Genomic DNA, 22,302 nt, shown 5'->3' on the forward strand with positions numbered 1-22,302 from the left:
ACTGGACACTGTTTCAGGAGGAAGAACGTTTTTTAACTGGCAACTTGAAACAACCGGGACACCATAAGCTGGCTCCTTTAAAGTTTTAAATTAAATTGACAAATTTCTTGCCTCTTTTTAGGCTGGAAAAATAAAATCTCAATTTTGAGGTATGTAACACAGATCTCAAAAGGGAAATCAGATGAGTCATATCTATATTTACATGAACCATCACAAGAGCAGTTACACTCAAAATGAAACCTGTTTAAACAGGAAATAAATTGCAGACAATTTAGAGCAACATGAAAATGCAACAGTAACTTCTATAATGCCTTTACTTGAGGAACAAATGGCATTACAGAGTAATTTGAGACAAGATGAAATGGATGACCTTTAGAGTAAAAAGACCGGTTTTGAGGATCTGTGATTATCACTGTCCTGGATCAGAAAAGCTGCGCATTCAACAGTATAAAAGAAAAAAAAAGAGACCCAAGAGTAAAAAAAAACATCTTGGCTTACAAAATCTCTCTGCAAAGAGCCAAACTTTTACATTTAACAACTTCATTTAAAAAATAAACCCCATCAGTCAACACATGTATGTACCATGTAAATCAAATCAAACAAAATCAATTTCTCATAGAAAAAACTAAACATTCACTACATTTTTGGCAAACACTGAAATTGAATGACAAAGTATCTTTTCCGCACATATTTCTAAACAAGGACTTAACAGTGTTGATTAACGATTTGGTAAAAAATGGACAGAAAGTTAAGACAATGATGACTGTATTGAAGAATACATGTCTGAAACCTGAATCTAAATAGATGCTATAGCATGCTGTAACAAGCATGAAAGATCCTGTGAAAATGCTGCTTTTGGTTGCAGCCACAGAGAAATAAAATGAGAGCGGATGATCATTTGGTGAAGTGGAACAGCAAACCTAAAGGCACACGGTTTTAATACTGAGAGATAAAAATAGGAGATGAGCTGAAAAAAAGAGATCATGTAACATAGTACAAAAGTTTTAGAGACAGTGTAGGTAACAGGAACACTTTAGAGTTCAGGTATTTATGCCACGTAGAGGTTTATAAACCCAAACACTTCCTTCAAATGACTAGTCCCTTTTGCAGTATGGGGGATCCAAACACAGGACTTATGTGATTTAACAGTAAATCATACAATTTAATTTCACCCATAATTCCAAAGCTTCCCTATGATTGATAATATATAGAGCAGACAGATTTGTGTCTTGGTGCCATGATTTTGCATTTCATCACATAATATCAGCATTTTTTCTTTTTACTTCATTCTAAAAATATCAGCTGCAGCCTTCAAATACCTATACTGGTTGTACCCTGACACAAAGTACTTTAGACTTCATCTCCACAGTAACACAACAGCTTCCCTCTCCTCTCCTGACACTGAAGACGGAGGAAGCAGACATGTGATAGTCAGCGTCCACACGTCGCCAGAGCAGATGGAGCACTGAGAGGAGCTTCAGTAACGGAGATGTGGCCACCTAGCCTGGTAGTTAGATCGAGTGCTGGAGCCACTTCATTGGTCATCCACAAGGAAGCTGGTTCGAGCTGGATTGGATTTAACTAACAGGCTAGGTACCCTGAACTTATAAATAAGATGTTAGACGGGTTGAGGAGTGGTCCTCAGGACATTTTTCCTATCTGGATCTTCTTCCAGGCTTCTGAAGCGGTGAATATACAGGAGTCAATGATGCCTGCGACCGTGAACGTCCCTCCAACGATGGCACAGATCTACAGAAAAACAATTCTCTCTGTCAGACTCTCCATTTGAAAGCTTTGGACATTTCTTTCAATGGTTATAAATGGCTGGATATCAGCTGGTTTTAATCACAATGATACATTACAATGACATTTCAGTATGTGCTAGAATACAGCAAAGAGCCCTGCTTAAGCTTGACTCACAATCTTGAGCCATGACTCATGATCACGCTATGAGCATACTCATCTCTTGCCCATGCCTTAAAGTCATGACAGACCTAAACATCACAAAAGACCAGCAATGCTGCAGCTCATCAGCTAAGCAGCCAATTTAATGCTGACCTCATTATCAGTCAGCAGGAGACTTTCCAGATGAGGTGATACCTTCTCAGCCAAGAGTCAGGTGGAGGCAGATGAAGACAAAAGGGATTTGGGATGTTAAATTTAAAAGACCTTTTATGAGGCCAAAGAAAAAAAAAGAAACCTGAGATGGGGGGTGGGGGGTGTCAGTGGATGGAAAGCTACACGTACAGTTTCATACCCAAAAAGAAAAGAAACTGATTTATTTGGTTGGGGGAGGGTGGGGAGTTGACACACGGTAAACAAAACACTGACATATTATCAACTTATTAAGTTGATGTAGCTCATATAAATGTGTTAGCATACAGTTGGCTTTGCGCATATCCAGCAGACAAGCAGCAACATGTGCATTCATTTGGAGTTTACTACCCAATGGATGTAAATCCAGTATGCACTCTCTTGTTAGTCCTTTTTTGCCCTCCACCAAACACCTGAGGGAAATATCTGGCTCTTTAGCTGCTAAATGTGCCACTAAGTTAAGTAGCTTGTCTGCTGTTTGTTTTGCTGGGCATGTAGTGTACAGTGGGTTTATTTTTAAGAGGTTTTTTCGATGTAATGGGTGGGCTATGGGGTGTAAAACCAAAATAATAAGCTAAAAGATGCTAATGTGACCCATACAGCTGAGAACATTTGATGAGTCAGGTAATACTCAAGCATCTCCTTTCACACTAGTCATTTTTTCCTATAGTATATGGAAATGGAGTCAATGGAAAATATATAATCACTGCTGCTTTAAAATAACATTTAAAACCTTAAAACATATTTTTTACTCAATTTGAGGCCTTTAAAGATGGGCTCACAAATTTTCAGTTGGTCCTTAAAACAATATCCAGGTGCTCAAATGAACACTGACATGTCTTTCTTGCTGTAATCATTCCTCTTGTTCATATTGAACATTAGAAAAGCCTTAAAATGTATTTATACGTTTATTTGAAGCTAATATAAAGCTTCAGCCACCCAAATGAGTCAGATAAAGTCACTATCTTATGATCAGTATGAACAGGAGCAATTATTACATTGAGCAAGACCAGTTTCAATGTTCATTTGGGCACCTGACTCAAAACTGGTCCTGTCTTGAATTGTAATACATTGACTATAATTAAGGGATTTTTGACCTATTAAAACCCAGAACAGAATTCACTCACTGTTGTGATGAAGCGGTACAGGGGCTGTCTCCTCTCTGTGTACTTGACTGTGATTGGGCTGAGGTCGTATCGGAACCAGATGGCCGGGATGATCCTGCCCGTGTGGCTGTAAGCTACATATTCCTGAAAAAAAAAGAGACTGTGTTACAAATTGGAATGTGTTTTGCCTGGCAAGGGAATTTATCTAATCAACAATGAGGCGCTTAATCCTATTATGTTTAGAAATCCATTTAGAGCAACTGCTCTAGATGAAAGGATGAAATTACAGATTGATCTGTAATTTCATCCTTATCTCCAGTGGTGGCAGCAGTGTTTATGAGTCATTAGAAAAAATTGGTTTCGGCTAAAGTCACTCTAAAGTCATAAATGATTCACTGAAAATGAATTTTGGCTGAATAAAACTCAGATGAAGTAAGTGGGAGGAGGCTATGTGCTGTGAGTTATTGTTATGTGATGAAATGACTATCATTGAGTTTATACAAATCCCATTTCTGCAAAAATCCATCCTAAATTACCATAAGTATAAACTTGACAAAATTAATAAATTTAACATGGAAAAAAAAAGTCATTGCTGCACTCCAAGCCCGGATGTGTACGTCAGCTGGACCTTTATTTATGTTTTGGCAGTGAGATTTCGGAATATTTCTCTCAGGCCCTCATCCTTCCTGCTTCACAGCTGACCTGCACTGTTATTACTCCAAACTTCAAACCCAGCTGTCAGTCAACAGAGTTCTAGGAACTGCATTTATGGTTTGTTGACATCTAGGGAGTGTTTCCAGTCACTAGGGGTGAGCTTTTACTTCCGGGTGAGTGCACATGTTAACATGGTGATATATACTCTGGCCATATGTTGGGAAGGTCCAACTGCTTCCATGACAAGTGTATAAACAACATATGACCTACTGTAATAGGAAAAGAGGAAAGTAAAAAAGAAAGCTTCATAGCAGGAATACAGCACCTTGTTGGCTACCGTGTACTGGTAGGAGAACCTCTGTTTGCCTGAAAGGTCTTCATAAACTGTTGGTACAATCTTCAGTATGTAGTCATGTGAGGCCAGAGCTGCAAGGGAAACAAAGTTATTTTAATGAAAAAAGGCTTCTTCAGTGCACAAAAACAGATGCATCTTTGATAGTGACGCAACTCGCTGGAGCCCTTCCGTCTGCAAGTTTCCATTCAGTTTCAGTTCAATAGCCGTACACTAAGTGTCACATATACTTGTATCATCCTACGTCAGCATGCAGACTTTTAGTAATGTCACACAGCAGTGGTGCTATGTGCAGTAGCAGTGTGCATACGTACGATTAGATGACAGCTTGTCAGCTCCTCCTAACGCATTGAAGGCGCCTTGGACTTTTCGAACCTGTGAGGGGTAAGTGATCAGTGTTTAGCCTTAATAGATCTTATGTGCTTTACATCTGTTTACATGGGTGTGTGTTTCAGTCAAAGTGTGCTTCTCTACCTGCAGCTTCTCTCCAAAGGCCAGTTTGTGTATGATGTGGGTCATGTCAGGGCTTTGAGGTTGGGCTGTAGCGCTGTGTGTCGACACATGGAAGTTTCCTGGCACCTGAAGACACACACACACACACACACGCAGAGCTACTTCATTTTGTCTCAGTGACACCCCCGAGTACCTGCAACATATTTAGTTAACTAATGACCAAGGCACATGCACACTTGGTCAGAAACTAAATGTTCCGCCGGAAGACAAATCTGCTCACATAACATGATTCACATATTTCCAATTATTCCATGAGCAAGAGTGTTAAATGTACAACTGCTGGGTTAATCATTTTAAGTGTAATGGAAAGACTGACGCGCACAATGGGACAAACAGGGCTTCACAGGACCCAGACTGCTGTGCACTGTCATATGAAACTGATCCCATTTAACATAACTCAGTTTAGCTTGAAGGGGAAGCAGGTCTCAGACAGGGGCTCTGCCTCAATGTTTAACTCATGTCCAAGACAAATAAACATACAGTACAGTCCCACAAAATATCAGGCCTCTTATCCACTTACTGAGCACAAAACATAGAGCACTTTTATATTTCTCTGAAGAGACACATAAAGCAAATAATTCCTGTAGTAGTGAGCGTGAGTTATTCTTCTCCAATCCAGTGCATGATGAGGCCTTACTTTGTTGATGGTGAACTCTCCTTCGAAGCGACATCCATCTCCCTGATTGAGAGCAACCTTCATCGAGTTGTCTATGTGACCGACCTCGTGGCGGCCCATCTCATCTTGGATGTCCAAACCCACCACTGTAATAAAAAACGAGGCAAAAACAACGGGAGAGAAATAAAATGCACACTGAATTAGAAAGAATGTGAGGCAAAGTGGTCATATAGTGTCTTCTGCTTGTTCTAAATTTTTATTTTTCTTGTGATAATTGACTGACAAATTAATATAAAATGAATTAACAACAATTTTGAGAATTGATTAATTGTTTATGTCATTTATTATGCAAAAATACCAAAGCAGCCCTGGAACTAACGATTATTTTCAGAAGTGATTCGTCTATTTATATTTTCATGATTTTAGTCTGAACATTTTCAAAAAATAATCAGTGATGCTAATCACATGTTTCCAGAGGCCATGGTGGCGTCATCAAATTGATTGTTTTTTTCAGATTAATAATCCAAAACTATCAACCAACAACAATGTTCATATTTGAAAAGCAGGAAGCAGAGAATGTATTCTTAATTAAATATTTTATTGATGATCAAAATTGTTAAATACATTTTCACTTGATCAACTTTCAGCTCTATATGAAACATTTTCCAGTTCTTAAATGAGAAAATGTGCTGGTTGTTTAGTTGTTTAAATTGATTTTGATCATTTTTAGCCTTTAGATAATAAAGTAATAATAATAACTCAAATTTACCAAAAACAATCAATAAACATCAGAACAAGAATTATCACCAAGTGAAAATATTTGTGTTTTGGACTGTTAGTAACACAAAACAAACTATTTGAAGATGGGCATTTGTTCCAGTTTTTTGACTCATTAAAGATGACATGATTCATCAAACAAGTAACTGAGAATGAAAATAATCTTTAGTCGAAGCCCTTTTCTTTTCACATTCACAAAACCAACTTTTTTGTTAATAGAGAAAGAGAAGAATAAAGAGAGAAATTCTGAGCGTCACTGCAGAGTATGACCCACAAAGTAAATACACGAAGCCCAAACAGACCACCTCTGCTGTCAGTACCACTCAGCCCTCCTCTCTATGTCTGTGTTTTTCCATCTAGACCTCCCTCCTGCAGGCCGCTGTGCGTCGGCACACTGGCAGTGGCCTATTTTCAGAGGCTGGCAATGTGTTGGCTGACAGCGCAGAGAGGGACGTCTGCTGGATGTGTACTAAAACCTCCACATGCTGCCTGTCTGACCTTTGACATTCAAGACAACTTCAAATCCCCTCCCCAAGTCTAACCCTCGATCTCAAAATATAGCGCACAAATATAAGTCAAGTCTGCTGCTGTGTGTGTGTGTGTGTGTGTGTGTGTGTGTGTGTGGGCTGGTTGTTCTCCTTTTTAAGACATTTAGAACTGGAAGTGTGTTCACTTAAAGTGGATCCAGAGTGGGGAGGGGGGGGGGGGGGGGGGGTGGGGGGGATTATTATAAGGTTATAAACACGCGGTTCTGCTTTTCCATGAAGTCACAAATAAAGACCTGGCAATCCGTAAAGGTCAGTGGAGGGAGACGGTGTTTCACTCTGGAATAGCACAGCAGATAAATAGTAAAAAGAGATGGAAATGCCAGCTTTCCATAATGAAATGATTTCTCCCATCTGAGTAAATTTGTAATGGATGACAAACAGTTTGAAAGCCTGGAAAATATACTGATGTACAACATTAATTCGCTGGGAGAAGAGGGGACGGTAAACATATTTATCTCATTACATTGCAGCTGCAGTTTGGTTAGACCAACGTGTCTGAGCTGGTATTTACAGTAAGAGGGCCCCCACATCTCTGCAAAAAAAACCTGCAAATAAACAAAACCACCATACACACAATCATCAAGAGCTTTAATTGGAAACGGCCTTTGTTTAGGCATGCCACGAGTGAGCTCGTCTCAACACATGGCCAGCAGCTGCCCGCATGCCAAAGCCTCGCTCGCAGAAATCTGGACTTAATTTTTCACACAAGCATTTTATTAGCTTTGCCATTTTTGGATATGGCTCGAACTGGATGAATGTGTGCGTTTTTTGGGCTGGCTGCCCGAGCTTCGCCAATGTGCGCGTGGATGTGGTGTGTGTGTGGCTTCAGTTGCCTGTTTGATTTGTCATTGGGCATAGTTTCTGTGGGGAGTCATGATGAGCAAATAACCGGTGACTGCTCTCCGTCTTGGCACGGCTCAGATGCCCTACCCACTCCTGACATCGGACTACAGCAGATGAGCCAGCAAAGACCACTTTGTGTCAAACGCAGATTGCGACTGTGTGGCAAGCACGAGATCAAACAGAGGCGACGCAGGCGGGAGGCTGGGCTAAAGTCTAGCGTTATCTAGGAGCGTGCCACAACACAGCCAGATAAACAAACCATTATGAGGTTTTGAGAGGCTTTATCTAGGGAATCATTTATCTTTTTCCAATATGCCGTGTTATGATAGGGCATGGCAAATGATACAAGTGTGATACCGTCTGGTAATAACAAGCAGGGGTGAAAAAAGAGGCCATAAACAATATGAAAAGGAAAACATACAAACAGGAAATGTAGTGCAGAGAAATTGAGAGTTGTATATATGTATATATTATGTATATACTCACAATCACAGTGTAAGTGTGGCAAACTGATGTTTAAACTCACATCTATCTTCCCACCACTGTCTTTATCAGGATCATCCACATATAGTTCATTTACACTGTGTGACAGAAAAAAGAGAAAGCAGTTAGAAATGTCATTCAAAACAAATCTTTTAATGAAAGTTTTTTTTAAAAAGTCAGTCTGAGTCAGAAAAAGACAGTTTTCTTCCCCCAAAATACATTCTTTGCACACCACTTAAAAAGTTGGGGATTCATCTTTTACCAAATTGTGAGGACAGAGCATTTGAGTATTGCCATCAGTGTAATTTCCTTCTTGTTACGCCCTCCCCAAGTCATCCCTTATTACACATTGGCAGGAGGCTGACGCATGCATGAAGCCAATTTCCTGTGAGAAAATTGACGTTTGTTGATTACGACACAGGCCGAGCAGCATACATCATAATGGGGGCATTGACATTCAAGATTAAGTCCCTGTCTTGTGTATTTCACACTGCAGGTCCTGTGCGTGGCAACGACGGACCTGCCTGTTGATGAAGTGTGTTTTAGCTACAGGATATTACAAGAGGAGCGCTTACTCAGAGATTTAACGCGTGATACTTACATTTCAGTGGCTATGAATCCCGTCAGCTCAGACAGGAACAGGAAGAGTATAAAGACACAGCAGAGGATGGAAACTGTGGGCAGAGAGGAAGAAAGTCAGAATGAGGACTTTGCTTAAACTTTAGACACAGTCGTCATTACATATGGCACCTATTTCACATTAATCTCAAATTACACCAGTATTTCAAAGAATGATGCAAACCGAATGAGCGGGGCATGGCTGACCTAAGCTATTGACATTAATGAAATCACATCGGCTGTAAAATGTTTCCCTAAATAGCTGTTTTACTGATGGTGTTAAGCCTGCCATTACGCAGGTTTTTAAAGATCCTCCTACACTAATTACACATTAAATACCAGCACAACAGGCAGCCATTACAGCATATCTGCTTTGAGAGAGGTGAGGTCATACTACATAAGTCCTACAAACAGCTCATTTTAAGTTTCCTTCCTGAGACAAACAATGATAATCACCCACACCAAAAATGGCTCCTGCAGAGCAGGTTAACTAAGCAGGATTTCACCAAAAGCTTGAAAGAAACCAAATTAGGAGTATTACCCTTCAATAATAAGTGCTCTTGTTCATTCTGTGCCAAAATAAAGTCTAAGCTTAAAAGGAGAAGCGGCCAGGCTGTCTGTTTCATTTCATATGTCAAACTAATCAGCTGAAGGGTCATATAAAATGTTGTCATGTGTTTACTAAGATAAATATGGAGGGAACTGATCTGTCTGCGCGACTGTGGTCTATCTGGTATGACGAGAGTGTCGACCACAGAGCTCTCGCCTCAGCAGGTGAGGTGTGTTTACGTGGCAACCGTCTCCTAGGATCACACAGTCACATGACTTTGTGGTTTGCGGGGCGTCACAGCCAAACTTGCGGCTGGTGCAGGCTTTTGCAAAAGGTAATGTTTAACTAACAAAACAATAGGGAGTGTCTCTATGACACATAGGTCACCAATTCAGGTTCATCAAAAGGCTTGTACAGTAATTCATTCTGAAGCTTCAAAGAGCGCAATACTGGAAGAGGATTACTAAGCATCAGAGTAATGACCTTCTTATTTAAACTATAACAACACTGTAATGGAAACACTGACAAGCTTTACAAACGATATCACGAGTGTTTTTTTTTCATTTAAACTCATCCTTCCCATTGCTCACACGTGGAAACAAAAAAGTTGTCTCCTTTTACCAAAAGAAGAAGCTTTCTTTCTCAGAGCTATGACACAAAGAATCGGATACAATAACACCATGAATCAGTCGGTGACATCGGAGACTGGCCTTGCATTTCCGTAATCAGATGTACCTTTTTTTGTTTATTCTACTACCCCAAGGCCCACTTTCCACACAGAACAAAGACAAATGAGAATATTCTATCAGCACAAGCAGGACACACAAATATTATAACAGAAAGATCAGTGGAACAACAGATTTATACACATGTACACACACACAAGCACTATGTCCAAAGCAAGAAGGGCTCCGGAAACCGCGGTGGCAAAAACAGGTATTGTTCAAAGTAAATACTCAGTGGAATGTGGCCCTAAAACAGAATAACAAAAGCAGACGGGGTCAAATATTTGACCTTTTGTGAATAGGGGGAGTCTGTTTCTGGTTACCTCTGAACCACACTAGCCAAACGGTAAGCTGACCTGCGGCGGATGAAGCAATAACAGTTGTCTAATATCCACATCAACCCACTGCCCTCACCGCGAGACAGTGGATGGAGACAGGAAGGGTGTCGACTCGAGAACAGAAAGAACTTCCATCCACTTCCTCTTGGGTGGAAACTGTGGTGTATATCTTTAGCAACTTCATTCTCTTCCCTGTCATCCAGGAAGGTGTTTCTAATCTGCTCAAAACTGGTGGCTATTCATCGACAGCACTGCTTATGCATCCTGTCAGTTTTGGTTGAGGCTGATGATTTGGTTGCTGTCATCAGCTGAACAATGAATAACCAATACTTAGGGATGACTGAGGAAGCAGAACTGTGTCATCAGGTCTTTTGCATTTTATCAAACGGTGAATAATCAATAGAATCCTTGAATACACAGTGACTTATAGATGATAGGCAGGAAACCACATGACCTGCCAGGAAACACATTTAGATTTCCACTGATGACTTCTGAGGTGCCTGAGGTGATGAAAGAACATGATCATTAACATTCTTATCATACTGGTTGTGCTATAACAGGTTACTACCCCATACTGACTGACTCCATCAGGATGTAACCTCACTGCTGGGACAGGCAGGTACTTGAATACAGCTGTCAACTCCTCCCCCCTTCTTAAAATGTTCCTCAATATCACCACCCCACTGAGCAGTGACTCTTACCTGTTTCTTCTTACTCGATGAAAACTGCACACAGAAGCAGCATTTCTTTATCACTGCTGCTGGAGTTAGAACGTTTGACACTACTTTTTGCCATTTTAGAGATGTAGGCTTTGCAAACAGTGGAGACAGCCAAACTTTGGTTGAAATAAATACAAACAAAAGTTCCACCGATAATTGAAAAAGAACTATTTGGATGAGTCCAAATGTTTTTTTGCAGCCCATTTTTAAAACAACACACAAATTGAAAACATATTGAAATCACTGCAACAAAGCCATGCTATTATGACCATTCATGGCTATGTTAGCTTGTGAAATTACCAAAAGGTTTATTATGAATACTGTGAACAGAAACATTGAAAGAAATCTTGATAATGTTGCGTATTTGTGTTCTTGTCAAGAGTTAGATGATAGCACACATTCCACTTTCAGCAAGAAAGCAAATAAGTGGATTTCCCAAAATATGGAATTACGCACTGAACATTGTTTTGTCCGTTATTACATCGTTTTCAGTAATGAATCAGGTAATGTCCAGTGGGTATCTGGAAACCCAAGCTTCATAAAAAAATTATAAACAATGTGCACTTACTGAAAGCTCCTGTGTAAGTGGGCTGGGTGAGATCTTTTGGCACTTTCCTGTAGATATCAAATCTGGGGAGAGAAAGAAAGAAAGGGAGAAAAAAGGGAAAGGGGGAGGGGGGTGAGAAAAAAAAAAAGGAAACGTAAACACTACGTGCTGAGAAAAGAAGCACATTCTGTACCCATCAGGCTGTGCAATATTACAGAAGAGTGGTGGAATGTTAGCTCTGGACCACAGCCATTACACACACACACACACACACACACACACACACACACACACACACACACACACACACACACACACACACACACACACACACACACACACACACACACACACACACACACACACACACACACACACACACACACACACACACACACACACACACACACACACACACACACACACACACACACACACACACACACACACACACACACCTCGTCCTTTGAATGTCTGCCTTGCAATTCTGACCTAACCCCAACAAAGGTCTCTGACACTCAACATATACACAGGGAAACACAACGCCCACAAAAAAAACACACACACATACATACATACACACGAACACACACAGACACTCCAATGAAAATATAAACACATCTCTTGTAACAAATGAAATCATATGGTTTGATTTTCTTGGCATTAAGTGGAACCTACATCGTACCACCATCAGAGACAGAGGCACACTGTGGATTTTGTCTATCGAAATCTTTATTTTACACGTTTGCATCTCCTTGGATATTTTCAGAAAATCTAACTTTGTGCATGTATCAGTGAATCAGTGGCGGAGGAGGATCGTTACCACCTGACACAATAAACTCTACTCTTGTGAAATGCTGTTGTTGCCTATTTGGGGAGATGAGGCGGGGGGCGGAGGGGGGGAATCTGCTACTTAACACTAAAACTATTTAGGTTCACGAGTTCTCGCGCATGTCCTTTTTGGGCAGTGAAACATTTTCGACCCAAACTCCAACGCTGACAGCGCAGGCACCACCCACTGCTCTCCTTTTCTCCCTCTCACACTCTCCTTCCTCATCCCCTTCCAAAACAGTCACATCTGTTCACATTTCTTCCACCGAGTGCGACCAGGGAAATAATCACAGCTGATGCAATTCAGGGTGGGGGAGGAAGTGGGAGGGAGGGCTTCCTGTTCGGCCCAAAACCTGCTGCTTCACTTGCTTTCTCTCCTCTCTTTGTTTTCATCTGCAGCACAAGGACCCTCAGAGTCCTAAACACCCTAACCAGCATCCCTCTCTCTCAGCTTCCCACAGGCATGGCCCCATTAGCTCACTGTGTGTTAATAGCAGACCTGGCTGGAAGTTTAGTGCAGTGGATCTCAGTATCAGGCTCAGAATACTTCTAGAGTCACACATTTCCTGAGTGTTAAACCTCAACTGTGCAGGGGTCATGTCTCCTTTCTCACCTCCTGTCCACCCAGCCACACTGACCTCCAGACAACCAGGCGGGTGGAGCAGGCCTGCTTTAGTGATGAAAAACACTGTCATGTGTAAAGCCTTGAAACTCCATCAATTTGACCCACAGGAGGCTTCATGCTCTCCTGTGTGTTTCACTGTGAGGGGAAAAGGCATGATCCATGTTATTTAGGAAATCTTGTCAACTCTCTTTGGATAAACTCAAATCAAGACAGAAATTACAGTTGTTTTAATACCAGTATCAGAGAATACCTCCAGGTACCGGCAATCATTGCACTGAATTCTTCTTTGCTGCTCCAAAACAGCAGCCTACACAGCAAGCTGCACTGTGTAGTCACTTGCGACTACTGTTGAAGAGTGGGGAAGAGGAATCAAATTCTCTGTTATGGTAATGTTAGCCGCTAGCAAAATGTCAGCAATTTGGCAATATTTTACACTGCATAGTCCCACCAATAAAATAGTAACCTGTGTAGTATGCAAGGCTTTAGTTTCAAGGGGCGGCAGTAGTGTTGCCAATTTCAACACCAGCGATCTTATGAAGCATTTGCAAATGATAGAAATCATATCACATTCATACAGCTGTTAGTATGAATGTATTATAATTAATATTATATAGTTGTTAGTTGTTGTTTTTTTTAAAAATGCAATGGTATTGGATAAGTACTCAGCCAATACACAAGATCAGACATCAGAATCGGTATCAGGAAGGGAACAAAAATGGTATCCAAAAATCTCTAATAGAAACAAGATGCTAGTGCTTGAAAAGTTGGCAAGTTTTGGGATATAAAAGTGTATAAATTTAACTATATGAAATACTGTTTAGATGTAATCTATTTAAATCTCAAAGAGAAGCCACTGATCTTATTTTACACATATAAGACTTGTGCACATCAAGTGTATCCTTATGGGTCATAAATTTAGGATGGATCCATGTAAATTCAAGGTCTGCAACAGTTAGTCCATTGTCAGAAAATGAATGCAGCTGTTGTGATAATAAATAAATATTTAAATTCTCTGATACCAGCTTCATGTGAATATCTGGTTCCTTTAGTCTATATATATAGTATATATAGTAAAGTAAACTGGATATCTTTGGGTTGTGGACTGTTGTTCCAATGTGTATAACTCACAATAATACCATGAAATCTGGGTGCTGGATACTTAAAGTAGTCAATAATAAAAAAAGAACTAGGACAGGACTCCAAACTGACTTTTTGAGTGTTGTCCAAGTCTTTCTTCGTCTTCAATTATTGGGATAAAACGCGACATTTTAGGTTGCATCTTGGTCTTTGGGAAACAGAAATGTTATACTATTAAACTATCAAAGTTACCTATATTATATTACCCAGATATAAACTGTTTATTTGTACATTTAAAAATCAAACTTCACAAAAATCTGTATATTAAGTTTGACATACTGTACTTATTCTCTCAATTGCTCAAACTTCATTAAAAGTGACAGCTGAGTTCATTTTAACTTTGAAACACAGTTTTGAAGTCCGTACGTGCTGCAAACGCACACAATAGCTGCACAAGCACCAACACATATATTTAGCAGTCACAATTTTCCACTGCTAAATTCGAAAGTGAGTGAGGAAACTAAATCTTACATGAGACACAAGCTGGCAACTAATGTTACATGTGAATTGCAAAGAGTATCAGTCGGATACAGTGGATATATCTGGACACAAGGTGTGAGTTACAGTTAAAGTTACAGGTATGCGATATAAATTAATGTCATGATAAATATACCAGTATTACCTCACTGTTGGTGTGTTATATTATGACGTACTGAAAAAAATGTAGTTGTTTTTAAAAAATCATCGTTATTAGAGCCCGACCAATATATCGGTCAGCCAATATTATCGGCCGGCATTAGCCTATCACAGATATATCGGTATTGGCCACGTGTTTTCCAATATGCACCAATATCTTAAAAATAAATTAAATTATATAGGCACCATTTTATGTGCATTTTATCTTTTTTCTTAAATCAAGTTGAACATATAGGTTCCTTTTTTGTACAGTTTTTTTAATGTAGTTATTTGTAATTATTTAATTCAAAGTAAAGTTTACTTTGTCAGTACACTGACATTTTATACAATTAAGTTTAATGTTTAACAGTAAAATATCATTTTACATAAGTGGATTGTGCAATACATTTATTGCGCCTGATAAAACTAATTTTCATCTGTAAACTCTGGATGGATGCCAGCAGAAGTAGACTGACTCAGCTGCGGTATATTAGATGATAACAAAATATTTTTCTCATCCCACTGTGATACTAGAATTGGGTCAGGACTGAACATAGTATTGCAGTTGAAACGTGGAGAGACTTTGGCATAAGCAAAGCTGAACTTACTGAGTTACACTTAACCTCACGACTGTCATAATGTCAGGTTGAAAAACAGAGATGAATTAAATCATTCTTCTGTTACAGATATACAATAACATTTGGTTAAGTACCTTTTCTTTTCTTAAATCTTTATCTCAAATAACAAAGACAGAGGCCAACACAGTCATGAAATTAGATAAATATTAGAAGAAAGGTAATAAAATGATTAAGAATTGATAAAGAAGCTTCTCATGTGTGACCACATCTATTAAAGGCTATCAGGGCCAGCTTCAGGCTTACACCACAAAAGGCTGATGAATATGACCATGAGAGCCAGGAGCTTCTTGAGATTAAAAAGAGCGAAGCAGACTCAGCTGTGATCATGTGGGCAACTTTTGTTTGTTGCATTACAAACACATTATTGTAATACATCTGGAAAAATGTGAATCATTTGTAATATTTATAAGCACAGCACAGTATGATTTGTTTATTTTAAAGACACTTAAAGCATCACTGTTCAACAGTATATGTATTTTTGTTGACAAATACTTATTATTGTATGTACACTTAACACTGTGCATTCATCAAATAAACAATCTATGACGTAGTACAGTAAAGCATACTTTAAATGGCACCTGCTGAAAAGTATATTAAGTTTAAATGTGTTAAGTAATATGGTAAGACAGAAGTTTACTTAAATACTTCAAGTAAACCTCTGATATACTTTGACACATGTATTTTTAGGTGAGGTGTGAACTCAGTTTCAGTTCATTTCCTCATCTCAGAACACTTTGTAATCATGAATACTAATTCTGCCTCTTGAGAGTTCACCTCTCGGTCTATCAATGATGTTTGTAATTTCCTGAATTAGTCAACACATCTCCCTCAGTCACTTCCTCCTGCTCAGTCTTCTGTAAAAAAGGGCTCCGATGTTTTGTTTTTAGTAAGGACATGGTGTACCAGCATCGCTCTGCTGACACCAAGAAATGAAAGCACAGGGCCGCTTTTTTTCTTTTGTTTGCGTAAAGGGGGGCGTTGCTAAATAAATCATATCGAGCAAATGAGTCAGAGTGAGTCAGTACTCGATCTATTCCATGTACAGTACACCCACATTATGGACAGTTATGGTTCTTAGTCTCACATACGATCATCTTACATCACGAGCTATATAAGTCACACATCTCCATGTAACTTTCTTTACATAGATTCTATCCAGTCATCTGCTCTAAGTGTGTATCAGTAGGCTATCAAAACAGCAAATAAGTCACCCATCACCGTCAAGATCAAGAGATATTCATGTGCGAAACACTGTGAGCATCCTCTCTGAATGAAGCTCTAAAGTCATCGTGATCTAATCGTCACAGGAGCAAACACTACATCATCGGGTCAGCCCAAACAAGGCCTACGTGTGTCAATACATGACATAATCTGAGGGTACAATTAAACTTGGGGATAAAAGCCTTTCATGTATTCACTCACAATTATGTAATAACAGATAAATGTGTAACGAACAGGTATGGGTCGATTTGAAAGTTTAAAGTTAAGATTATTCTGGACAAAATAATTGCAGAATATTTTCATAAAATGTGCTTAAAACTTCAAATTGGCACTACTAGAATCACTCTACCTTACATTTGGTTAATAAACAGATACACAAACTCAAAATAAATATATATTATATATATTGGATATCAATATAGGTGTTTATGTTAGCGAGCTAGACAGCTTTTTCAAGTCACTCATTTGATAATATTTTCTGAATGGAGTTAAACAGTTTCAGACTGGCCCTAATGGATGATTGGTTCATGATGGGGATGCAGCTATTCTATAGCAATCACAATGTGGAAGCTAACTGATATTCAATATAACAAATAATCAATTGGTCCATTGAAACAGACTGAATGCTAACCTGCATATGAAGAAACAAAAACAAAACAAAGTTCTGACTTGGCTCACAATACAAAACTTGTATTATAAAACACTACTATTTAAAAAACAAAGAGTGGGCAGAAATACACTGCTAGTTTCTTCGATTTAGGCCTAATGGTATGAACAGAATACAGCCAGTTATTATTGTTATGATGGACGCTGCAGTATCAGTATGAATGGAAATATTTTCAGTACATTCTTAAAGACTTAAAGACACACACACACACACACACACACACACACACACACACACACACACACACACACACACACACACACACACACACACACACACACACACACACACACACACACACACACACACACACACACACACACACACACACACAAGCCCGTTGCCGTCAATACTCACTAGATGTGTACCATTCCGCAGAATAAAATAGTCCCCCCGAAAAAGCACCATCTATTCCTGTTTGAGTCAATTTTGCTGAAAACTACAGGGCCCAGCTGTTTATTAAAATGACTGAGCCTTCATTAAAAATGTAATTATGTATGATCTGTTTGATGTGTTCAGTAGGTGTAAATAAGGTACAGAGACACAAGTCAGGCAGTCAAGATGCGCTAACACAATACTGGTTTTGCTCTTTTTAGGAGATTTGTTAAAAATAATAAAAACACAAGAATAGCACCAACTTACTTTAACATTCACCTAAACTTATGGTGCTTCTGATGTGGTTACTATACTCAGTACAGCACAGCATTCTTGGAATACGTACTACCCCAGCACGTAATCGATGGTGTTACACACTCATGAGAAACATCGAAACAGTTGGTCAATCACGCCGTGTCCAGCTGTTGCAATGCAGGCTTTGTATAATGAAGGCACCAAGTGAAGCATCTGAGCAGGACATGAACACTTGATAACCCCATGACACATCTGCTCTCTCACACAGGCACCGATCAGCTACTGTAGTCGTCCAAATGAGTTACACCAGATCCTGCCTGTTGGTATCACAATACAACACATCTGTGTTTTCTGCGTATAATTGGAGCAACACTGATGAATTTGAGGGACGGTTTGTGTGTGGTCTTCGAAACTAACAATTTTTTATTTATTACAGAGTTCAAGAAATAAGTGGATTAACTGAAAAATAATTATTGATTATTTTGATAATCAATGACATATTTTTTTGTCATTTTTCAAGTAAAACAGTGAAAAAATGCTCTCCAATGTTCTCTGGTTTAAGCTTTTTCTATTATTGTAAAGTGAATATCTGGATTTTGGTCACATGAAACAAGAACTTTGAAGCTGTCGCACTGTTCTCTGGGAAGCTGTGATGGGCATTTGTTTTCTATTTTTCCACATTTCATTTACACTAATCAATTATTCACCTAATACCTGATGAATACTCAAAAAATCATTACTTTATATCGCTTACTTTTAAGAAATTTAGACTTTTTAGTCAAATTTAGGAAAGCGTGGAATTATGATTAGGTTAAGTGTGGCTATTGAAAATGTACTATAAAACTAGGACTACAACTAATGATTATTTGTATTATTGATGAATCATTTGGTCAATAAAACATCACAACATCACAACATCACAACATCCTGGAGTACAAGGTGGCGTCCTCGTGTCTTATGTTGTCCAACCAACAGTCCAAAACCCAAAAATACTAAATGTACAGTAATGACAGAACCTTGTAACAGTAAATGTTTGGCATTTTTACTTGAAAAACGACTTAAAGCAATTATTTGATTATTAAAATAAAAGATTTCCTTGCTGCAGCTCTGCATAACGCCATACTATTTTAACAGAATACAATGAGTATCTGCTGCTGCCTGATAGTATGCAAACATCCTGTCCCTTACTTTGATTAGGGTGTGCTCTATTGACAGTTTCAACGGCTCTACAGGTGTGACTATTAACTCTGTGCCTGTTGCACAAGTATTAATACCAAGTCTTTGAATAGCTCCGCAGTGCCTGTAGTCAGGTGTATTTCTGACTGTTTTTGAATGTTTAATGGATTCTGGGTTTCTGGGTGGTTTGAACCCAACAGCCAGCTGGGGACCTTCTGTGTGGAGTTTGCATGTTCTCCCCATGCCTGCGTGGTTTCTCTCTGGGTTCTCTGGCTTCCTTCCACGGACCAAAAACAAGCAGGTTAAGTTAACTGGTGACCCTAAACTGTCAAGCGGTGTTAATGTAAGTGTGAATGGTTGTCTGTCTCTTATGTCAGCCCTGTGATTAACTGGCGACCTGCCCAGGTGTACCCCAACTCTCACCCACTGTCAGCTGAGACTTGCTCCAGCCTACCCCTGCTCTATCCATCTATAAGCTGCAAAAAAATGGATAGACAGTTACACTCATTTACATTTAAAAAAAAAAAAAACATATTCAAATTATTACGACAGGACTTTTGTGGGTATCTGTACCAAACAAAGATGTTTTCTAAAGTCTGAAGAGTATGATGTGTAGGTCAAGAAATCTGTGCAACACAACAATGTGGTATTTTAACACCTTCAACCAATATTATGCCTCCTGTGATCTGACAATTGCACGAGGCCATATTGCGATTTTGATCAAGTTTCAATGAACTGTTCACACTTATTGGAAGACTTATACAGCTTTAAGTTGTAAATGAGACAGGCCATCACGCAGCTGTGACAGCACTGTGAGGTTTGTCACTTCAGGATGGATGAGCAGACCTGCACATGCGCACGTCCACACAAAAAAGCATCACTCCCCCGACTCAACAAAACCTCAACCACCCCCAAAAACAATGTAGCCCATTCATGCCAAATGTGAACCTCTCCCGTTACAACTCTGACTGGCTCATTAGCAGGCGATGCTTTGCCAACCCATTAATTCATGCGGAGCTCGCAGACCGTAAAACGCCGCCACCATTCCCGCATATCTGCCACCAAAGGGAAGGGAAGCCCCGTACTCACCTCCTCACATCGAAAGGCATGATGCTTGCACGTTTGACAGGGGGATTAGCGGACAAAAGCTACAAACAACGGGCAACCACACAGCTTTCTCTCCAATGATACCGGTTGTTCATCGGTACCGGGCTGACGTCAGCTTAGGACGCTTTGCAAAATCCTATTGGCTGAGAGCTACCTCCGGTGTGCTGTGATTCTGTTTCCTGTTAGAGCCGTGCATGGTCTTTGTATGTAGTTTACATTAAGCGCCTATAAGTGTAATGAAACGACCTGTCGTTGCTTAAAATAATGTCAAATAGTAAAAAAATAAATTAAATACAAATTAAAACAATACATACGTAAATATAAACCAGGAAGAACGTTTCGTATTGTTTTTTCCGATACAAATCAGTCAATTAATGTTGCCTATATTCGTATTTAATTTACTAAACAACGTGGATTACGTTTATATTGTTTTATACAAATAAAGAAAATACTACGCTATCATTTGATCATTTATTTCTTTTTTGTTGTTGTATTTATTAATTTGAAAGAACAAAACAACTTTAAATGAGCTAAAGATAGGAGTCTACACAAGACATTTTTTCTGTTCCTGGCAGGATATTAAAAAGACCTAAAAAAATAGAAATGACACGTCTTGTCAAATTCCTACACGACATAATACACAGTACACATTAGGGCTGTTTGTTATTTAAAAACGTACAATAGCCTATCAATGCCATTAAAATGATACCAACACTAATAAAGTAGCCTACTTCATGATGTGAATGGAAGCATTCAGCCATGTAACCCCCCCGCAAATCAGTTGTCAACCATGTGAAGGCCTGTATGTCTTATGTTTAACAGCAGGATACAAAACATGTTGTCTTTAGCAAACTAGACAAGATGGCCCTGTTGGCCCCATGCATGTCAACTAAATTGTTTGGCTGATAATTTATCAAAATGGATTACTTCTAAGTGCAAAGGGGTCACCAAAGGAATATCACTTGTAGTAATTATAAACTTATGTAATAGATCAGAATAAGCTGATGTATAGACAAGTTAATGTTCAAGCACTATATGGTGTTCATTTACAAGTAAGAAAAACTGTTTATTCCAGCAATACTAAATGTTCACATATTAGTTATTCTTTGTGACAGTTATAAGGCTGTCTAGGTATTTCTAACTTTATCATCCAAACTGTGAAACAGAGAGCTAGCCTCTACATCATGCTTTGATGTGGTAGAAAAATGCATCATACATCATACAGAAAATCAACTAACTCCTTTAATTAAGGCTTTCCCCTTAGCAACACAAGGTTTTTGCAGTCCACACACGTACATGAACAAAACATGTTTGGCTCAGATAGTGCGCATGTTGTTGATACACTATAATACTGGATAGGCCCTGTATTTTCCCATGATGGCTCAGCTGTTACCCGTAGTGACAATGACAGTAAACAGTCAAGTGTGACAGTGAGATTGGACCACAAGAACTGCCTTGCTGTCATCGCCTTTTTCACTTCCCTTTCTGGATGAGAGCTATGGTCGGTTACGGGCTGTAATTATGGGAATCAAAAACAGAGCAACTGCTCAGGGTCTATTTTCAGAGCTCAATTTAAATATTCTGTCTCTAACCGTCAGCAACAGAAACGCACACAGTTGTGTTCTTACTCATTTCATTTACCTAAACATCCTCAATTGAAGTGCACATTTTGGTTTCATGCTTGGTTAGTTTTGCTGACCAAACAGTCAAATAATTTATGCCACAGAGACAACATGACACATCAGTTTAGTCATTGAAGTTTTTGTAATATTTTTGAACATTTGGGAAAGCTCCAATATCCAAACTTTACATAATATCCAACATGAAATGAAATGGAAAACGGGGCACCTGAGGGGTTGAAACTGAGAAGAAGGGAAACATTTTCTACTGAATGGAAATACAAAATTGCTTCATCGGGACACTTTTGTTGTTGTTCACCCCTTCATCTGGTGTCCAATTTCTTTCTCAACCTCCAGCACGTACACCCATCACTTCAAGACTGGAGGGAAGACGCATTTACAGTGAGGACAAAATGTTTGGGTACAGACTGTTTTCAGAGCCTGTTTGACCCTCCTCCCCTGTGTAGTGTGTAACATTCCTCCTTTGTGGCATGTGCTTCACAGTTGACTCATCTCACAGAAGTGTGAGGTTAAACCGGCTGGAGAGTTTTTG

At 39.2% G+C, this 22,302-nt stretch overlaps 1 protein-coding gene across 1 annotated transcript; it reads right to left on the reverse strand.

Moving 5' to 3' along the window:
- Window positions 1-43: 43 nt before the first annotated feature.
- Window positions 44-20,251, reverse strand: ergic1 (endoplasmic reticulum-golgi intermediate compartment 1). The gene is made up of 10 exons (XM_062425425.1): window positions 20,113-20,251; window positions 11,505-11,566; window positions 8,588-8,660; window positions 7,990-8,084; window positions 5,357-5,481; window positions 4,681-4,785; window positions 4,521-4,581; window positions 4,180-4,280; window positions 3,222-3,344; window positions 44-1,749 (listed from the first exon to the last, which is right to left on the reverse strand). The coding sequence occupies exons 1-10, from the start codon at window positions 20,130-20,132 to the stop codon at window positions 1,642-1,644; spliced, it is 873 nt and encodes a 290-aa protein (XP_062281409.1). The 5' UTR covers window positions 20,133-20,251; the 3' UTR covers window positions 44-1,641.
- Window positions 20,252-22,302: the final 2,051 nt, after the last annotated feature.

The sequence above is a fragment of the Scomber scombrus genome, chromosome 9, assembly GCF_963691925.1.
Source record: "Scomber scombrus chromosome 9, fScoSco1.1, whole genome shotgun sequence".
In the NCBI taxonomy this organism is placed as follows: domain Eukaryota; kingdom Metazoa; phylum Chordata; class Actinopteri; order Scombriformes; family Scombridae; genus Scomber; species Scomber scombrus.